The 7,373-nt window shown below is 45.8% G+C and overlaps 1 protein-coding gene across 3 annotated transcripts; it reads left to right on the plus strand.

The window, feature by feature from the left end:
* Positions 1,484 to 6,085, plus strand: SAA3 (serum amyloid A-3 protein). 3 transcript variants are annotated; one of them, XM_013994502.2, is made up of 4 exons: positions 1,484 to 1,630; positions 2,215 to 2,309; positions 5,234 to 5,372; positions 5,775 to 6,085. In XM_013994502.2, exons 2-4 carry the CDS (start codon positions 2,219 to 2,221, stop codon positions 5,935 to 5,937), a joined length of 393 nt encoding a protein of 130 aa, XP_013849956.1. In that variant the 5' UTR covers positions 1,484 to 1,630; positions 2,215 to 2,218; the 3' UTR covers positions 5,938 to 6,085. The 3 variants fall into 3 exon arrangements, with proteins under 3 accessions (XP_013849956.1, XP_013849957.1, NP_001038017.1); XM_013994503.2 differs by having other exon boundaries at positions 1,506 to 1,630; positions 2,218 to 2,309; NM_001044552.1 differs by lacking the exon at positions 1,484 to 1,630 and having other exon boundaries at positions 2,219 to 2,309; positions 5,775 to 5,937.

The raw sequence follows: 7,373 nt of genomic DNA on the forward strand, positions 1-7,373 counted from the left end.
ACTGTCTCTGCCATGTACACACGCATCACCCTTTCTTCTCTGGTGAAATCCATGGTCTTTAAAATGTCACTTTTGGGAGCTTATGTCGTGGTTCAGCAGAAAGGAATCTGACTAGCATCCATGAGGACCCAGGTTCAATCTCTGGCCTCACTCAGTGGGTTAAGGATCTGGCATTACTGTGAGCTCTGGTGTAGGTTGCAGATTTGGCTCAGATCCAGCGTTGCTGTGGCTGTGGTGTAGGCTGGAAGCTGTAGCTCTGATTTGACCCCCTAGCCTGGGAACTTCCATATGCTGTGGGTATGGCTCAAAAAAAAAAAAAAAAATCCCTTTTGGATGAAAGGACAAGACTGGGGAAGGTAAGTGGGCCTGGCAATGGCCATTTCCTGATTTTCTTTTCTTTTTTTCCTTTTAGGGCCATAACTGTGGCATATGGACGTTCCTAGGTTAGGGAGGAAAATGGGAGCAGCAGCTGCAGGCCTACACCACAACCACAGCAAGGTGGAATCTGGGCCGCGCTTGCGACCTACACTGCAGCTCATGGCAATGCTGGGTCCTTAACCCACTGAGTGGGGCCAGGGATTGAACCCACATCCTCATGGATACCAGTCAGGTTTGTTACTGCTGAGCCATAGGGAAACTCCTCTAATGATTTTTATGATGTGTCATTTCTAAATAGCATTGTAACAAATTCTGCACTATAGTTCCACATTCCTGGGCTGCAGTGATCTCCAAATAAACCTGCCATCAAATGGCATCTGCTCATAAATACACTTGAGTGGAGGCCTCCCTTAGTCAGCGCTGAGCCCCCCTGTGTGGCTGCTGGAAGTTTGGTTTTCCTCCGTTTCTATTTCCTTCTTTCCTACTCCTGTACCTTGGGGTCCCAGCTGCATCCTGAGCTGTGTCTCACAGTGCCCCGTCCTGCTCTTCCATTTGCCCTGTACTCTCACTTTTTTTTTTTTTTTTTTTTTTTTTTTTGCTTTTTATGGTCATACCCATGGCATATGGAGGTTCCCAGGCTAGGGGCTGAATCGGCACTACAGCTGCTGGCCACACCACAGCCACAGCAATGCGGGATCTGAGCCACATCTGCGACCTACACCACAGATCACCAACGCTGGATCCTTAACCCACTGAGCAAGGCCAGGGATCGAACTTGTAACCTCTGGTTCCTAGTTGGATTCATTTCCACTGTGCCACAATGGTTCTTTACATTCTTACATTCTTTAGACTGTCAGCCCTTTTTTTCTAACATTGGTTCCTCTTCACAGCAAATGTCAGTCCATTAGTGTGGAGGGAAAATCATCTTTCCCCACCAGGAGTGAGACTGGAAATGGGCAGAAAAATCCCAACTTGCTACACTCCTGAAAGCGGTCTGATTGCACAACCCAGGAAAATTAGAGTGTGAAGAATAAACTCTGCTGTTTTGGATGCTGTATTCTGGCCAAGAGGGATTTCCCAAATTTCTTTGTTTTTCTTTCTTTTTTTTTTTTTTTTTTCTTCCTTCAAACCTGCCTTCTCAGTTGCTCCACTAGCCAAGTGTTGGTATATAAAGCACCAGCTGCTCCTCACAGGAAGGCGGCACTGGCAGCTCAGCTTCACCAGGAGCCTTGGCAGGAAGGCACAGCCAAAGGTGAGGGGCTAGAACTTTCCAATGCTTCTCCTCCTTGGAGACCTTCTCTCTTCACCAGCGTTTCGTGCTGCATCCCAGCTCTCTGCTTCCTTCCTGAGTCTACTATCCTGATGATCCGAATTTACAAGATGTGAATACTTTTGGGTTGGGGTTTCATCAGGTGCTTCTCTGTGTGAAGTCAGTGATGAGCAGAGCAGGTGTTTTATAAATACTCGTGCACTGGTTACCTCATTTCACATTAGAGAGGTGCAGTGCACAAAACCCCCTAATGCCTCCTGGAAACTTACTGTGCAGTTGGGTTTCAGGGCTGATAAGGCATGATTGGAGTGGAAAGTGGTTTAAACTAAAAGCTCACTGAAATCCCTCCTATAGTAAATTACTGGTATTCCAGTGAGACACGTGGAAATGAGAACTGGATCCTCTGAAATACAATCTATCTATCCATCCATCTGTATCTGTATCTATATCTATATATAGAGAGATAAAATGTGTGGGATTTATTTTGGGAATGCAAGGATGGGTCAACATTCCCCAAAACACCCCATACCTTTCATCCTTGGTTGTGTCTGCTCATCTCTCTGCAGCAGGATGAAGCTTTCCACGGGCATCATTTTCTGCTTCCTGATCCTGGGTGTCAGCAGCCAGAGATGGGCATCATTCCTCAAGGAAGCTGGTCAAGGTCAGGACTGAAGGATGGGCTGGAGTTTGGGGTAGGGGGAAGTAGGCTGCAAAAGACTGATCCTATGGAGTTCCCGTCGTGGCTCAGTGGTTAATGAATCTGACTAGGAACCATGAGGTTGCGGGTTCGATCCCTGCCTTGCTCAGTGGGTTAAGGATCTGGCGTTGCCATGAGTTGTGGTGTAGGTTGCAGATGCGGCTTGGATCTGGCGTAGGCCAGCGGCTACAGTTCCCACTCGACCCCTAGGCTGGGAATCTCCATATGCTGCAGGAGCGGCCCTAGAAAAGGCAAAAAGAAAAAAAAAAGACTGCTCCTATGATTCATCTGAGCAGAGGCCACATCCCCTCAGGGCAAAAAGCCATAAGTTAGCAGAAAAGGAGCTTAGTTTTTATGGTAGCACTTCCCCAGGCTCTTGGGGCCAGCTTTGAAATCTTTTGTATGGATCCCCAAGCCTGAGATCACATAAAATGTGGGCCCCAAGTTTCAGCTGGAGTGAGAAACAGATCTGGGTCAGGGGGGTGCATGGTCCCTAAATACAAGTGTGGCTCTGCTGCCCCCTCGTGGGAACCAGGGACAGCACATTTCCACGTCTCAGGTAGTCAGGAATTGGGGGGCATCAGATGGGGAGTGAGTGTTCACACTCCCCATCCATCTAGTAATTATGACCCAAATCACTGAGCTGTTAATACCTTCTAGGCACTGCTCTAAGAGCTTAATATGTACGAATAACTTGTTTCATTCTCGGGTTTTAATCCTTTAGTCCTGCAACGTAGGGACCATTATGCCTTAATAGAAACAGGGGCACCAAGAGGCTAAGACACCTAAGAAAGTCCTCAGGCAGAGCAGGATTTAACTCAGGTCGTTGAGCTCCCCAGACCGTGCCAGTAACGGTGGTACTTGACTGCCTCCCAGATGAAAGTACAGGTGGGAGAGTGAGGGATGTGCGAACACATGTCCGCTCTTTATCTGAGCAAATAAATGGCAAATAGTGGGGGACATGGTGCCTTTGGAAGGCAACTCTACAGAGCTCTCCCCACAATAAAAACATAATGAATAACATTGATGATGGTTGTACTGGGGCTGGGACCTGGCCAGAAACCTATAGTGAGAGATAGGTCTACCTCACTAGCCTGAGTCAAGTGGCAAAAATTTGCTTGTTTCACAAAATTATTTTATGTTATTATTTCACCGTGACAGTTTTTGAATTGTTTTAATAGGGTGCTGTGAATTCTGGCTAAATTCTCACAGACCAGCTAAAAATATCTTTTCATCGCTTGGGTCAATATTTTTCAAAGGGTTGTTCTAGGGCCACCGTGGTCTGGGGTGCTTTGTGGAAGGCAGGCGCCTAGGTCCACACTCACCTCTTCCACTGAATCACAATCACTGGGGCTGACACTGAAAATATGACCTTTTTCAAGAACCCTCAGCTGATTTTTGTGCACACTGAAGTGTGCGCTGTATCCCTGGATTCGCTACCCTTATGTGACAAGATATGCCAGGCATTTTGGAAATACTATTTTGTTTTGGCTGTGCCTGTAGCATGAGGAAATTCCCAGGCCAGAGACTGAACCTGAGCGACAGCAGCGACAACACCAGATCCCTAACCTCTAGGCCACTACGGAACTCTTTGAAAATAGTTCTTAGGGCAGTCTAGACTCAAAGGATCTATTTAAGTGAGTAACTCAGTGGGAATAAGTATGGTAGGAATATCATACCTCTCAACAAAACTATCTTTCCAAATGCCAGAAACAACAAATATATAAAATGAAGATGTTATCTTATGGAGCCTTTATATAAGCCGTGGTTATAACTCTACATTAGATTTTCCCCTTTTCCCTGATAAGTTTCTTCTTTAACTGCCATTTAATTATTCTAGCTGATCATATTCTAGCTCTCTGCTCCTCATCTTAGTTCATTCTGTTTCCTTTTTTTTTTTGTCTTTTTAGGGGTACACCCCAGCATATGAAGGTTCCCAGGCTAGGGGTCGAATCAAGGCTGTAACTGCTGGCCTCCACCACAGGCACAGCAATGCCAGATCCAAGCCGCATCTGTGACCTACATTGCAACTCATAGCAACGCTGGATCTTTAACCCACTAAGCGGTGAGGCCAGGGATGGAACCCTCATTCTCATGGATGCTCGTCAAATTCATTTCTCCTGAGCCATGACGGGAACTCCCAGTTCTTTCTGTTCCTTTTTCTTTTGTTTCACTCATTCCTAAGGACCAGAGAAGTGACATATACAGTGTTCTAGAAGTTGACCTGTATTTCCTTGGTTCTTCCGGATAACCACTCTGAGGGAGGCAATACGCCTCTATTTTATTGGAGGGGACACTGAACTTTGGAGCTGGTGGGGCAGTTGCCCTTTCTCTGCATCTGATTCCCTTGTTCTCTTAAGGAACTCACCTTCATCTCCTGCTGACTGAGTTCTGACAGGCGCCCAGGTGCCAAGTATGCCCCAGACAGTCAGATGTATTCAGACCCAGTTGTCCTCACTTTGTCCACAGGGGTGACTTTCTCCCCTTGACTAGGTTGCAGGCATCCTGAGTCTGCAGCCTTCCTCAGAGTCACCTTTGTTCTCAAGCCCTGGGCAGAGGGTTTCCTGTCTTTTTCCAGGTAGAGGTTCATTGCACAATCAAACATCCCTTAAAGACCTTCTCAGCTCTTCTTCACACAAAACCCAAAACAAAATACCAACAGACTTAGAATGGAAGCAAACAGATGAAAACCTGCACCAAGTGTGGATCTCACAACTGTAAAGCAGGGAGGTGAAAAGTAAAGGAATATTCATCTCAAGCCAATGTAATATTCTCCAAAGGCTTAGTCAAAGGCTGAAATCTGTAATGGGGTAGGGGAGGAAATGTTTTATTTCTCTTTTTTGTCCAGATGTAATCACATTCATCTCAGCATTTTCTTTTCCTCCCAGGGGCTAAAGACATGTGGAGAGCCTACTCGGACATGAGAGAAGCCAATTACAAAAATTCGGACAAGTACTTCCATGCCCGGGGCAACTATGATGCTGCCCAAAGGGGACCTGGGGGCGCCTGGGCTGCTAAAGTGATCAGGTAGCAGGGGCCCTAGGGATGCAGGGGTGGGTGAGCAGAGCTTCCCTGCAGAGGGCAGCCTGGAGGGGCCACCCCCTGCAGAACTTTCCTGAAGGGCTGGGGCCCCTCCTCCTCTTCTCACCCTCCCCTCTGTGCCCTGTGTGAGGTCTGAGCGGCTGCAGAGCCGAGCAAGGCTGGTGCAACAGGCCATTCCCCAGCCTCCCCCTCTGGGTGTTATTCACCCAGCATAAGGGGGACCCGCAGGGCTGAGGCGGGCTGTGCCCAGGTGGCCTCAGGGCTTTAGCCCCTCTTTCCTTGGCTCCTCTCAGAGTCATCAACACCTTGGAAGAGGAGCCATGGGTCAGGTGGGGCTGCTGCTCCTCAGCCCTGGATTAACCTCCCTGCTGCCCTCCTCCATTGCAGCGATGCCAGAGAGAATGTCCAGAGAGTCACAGACTTGTTTAAGCATGGAGACAGTGGCCACGGAGTGGAGGACTCAAGGGCTGACCAGGCTGCCAATGCATGGGGCCGGAGTGGCAAGGACCCCAACCACTTCAGACCTCGTGGCCTGCCTGACAAGTACTGAGCTGCCTCTGCCTCTGCTCAGGAGATGGGCTGTGAGCCTCCTGTGAGCAGGCTTCGTGCTGAGCTAGGTTATAGTATTGTGCATCTGTAGTACTTGATAGTTGGTAAAAAGCATATAAAAATGTGTAATAAATGCTTGTGAATTCCAATTTGTCCTTGGCGTTTTGAAATAGTATATGACATTCTTCTTGGGAACCTGAGCCTATTTAATACCATGGGGATGATCACCGTTTTTAAAAAGGAGATAAAAGCACTAATTAACACTAGTAACAATTTGGGGTAAAACTGTACACACTCATCCATTAGTATCTGCTGGGGATTCGTTCCTGGACCCTATGCGGATACCAAAATCCACAAACACTAAGTGCCTCATATACATGGATTTAGTTGGCTCTCTACATCTCCACATCGGAACGCACCATACAGCTGACTGGAAGGCTGCAACACAGCCATACTATGTAGAACATACATGGTCCATTATATGGACCAACTATCAGTCCGTAACTCCATTTATAAATCATGGAACAGATAATAAGAATACCATGAACAATTGTAGCAATGAAGCTTAAAATTTGATAAAAATCAACAAATTCTTAGAAAGATACAACTTACAAAAACATACTCAAAAAGCAATAAATGAAAACTTGGATTGTTCTATAATTACTGTAAAAGATTAACTCTTCCCCCAAAGAAAACAGCAGTCCCAGATGATTCTGCTTACAAATTTAACCCTTCAAAAAAGCAAAATTTTTTTTTGTAGAAACAATTCTGCAAAGTAAAAGAGAAAATACTCCTCCATCCTTTCTAGGAAGATAGGAATATTTGACACTATGAAAATCAAAGGAAAATATAAGCAGCAAAACTTTACATAATATTACCAATAACAAGTTGTGAAAGAAACTTTCAGCTAACAATAATAATTTCAAAAAATTTAAACAACTATGCTAAAGACAAATTACCTATTTTTTGTTATAGAAAATCATCTTACAAGGTCCTTGTCATAGAAAAAGATGGTTAAAGCAATCTCAGCAAAAATTATATTTAAAAAAGATTGTAAATAGGCAGAGCACAGTGGATTTTTACATCAGTGAAACTAACTATTCTCTGTGATACTATACGGTGGATATATGCCACTATGAATTTGCTAGATCATAGAATGTACAACACTGAGCGAACCCTAATGTAAACTACGGACTCTGGTGAAAATGATGCACCAATGTAGGTTCATGCATTGTATCAACTGTTGCCTTTTTTTTTTTGTCTTTTTAGGGACACACCCACAGCATTTGTAGGTTCCCAGGCTAGGGGTTGAATCAGAGCTACAGCTGCCGCCCTACACCACAGCCACAACAACGTGGGATTTGAGCCGCGTCTGCAACCTACACCACAGATCACAGCAACATCAGATCCTTAACCCACTGAGTGAGGTCAGGGATC

Source organism: Sus scrofa, chromosome 2 (assembly GCF_000003025.6).
Source record: "Sus scrofa isolate TJ Tabasco breed Duroc chromosome 2, Sscrofa11.1, whole genome shotgun sequence".
Classification (NCBI taxonomy): Eukaryota; Metazoa; Chordata; class Mammalia; order Artiodactyla; family Suidae; genus Sus; species Sus scrofa.

Excerpts from the sequence above, each read along its gene's own strand:
- SAA3 (XM_013994502.2), top strand. The coding sequence starts at position 2,219 with ATGAAGCTTTCCACGGGCATCATTTTCTGCTTCCTGATCCTGGGTGTC. Across the intron at positions 2,310-5,233 it reads CCTCAAGGAAGCTGGTCAAG|GGGCTAAAGACATGTGGAGA; the intron begins GTCAGGACTGAA and ends TTTTCCTCCCAG. Across the intron at positions 5,373-5,774 it reads TGGGCTGCTAAAGTGATCAG|CGATGCCAGAGAGAATGTCC; the intron begins GTAGCAGGGGCC and ends CCTCCATTGCAG.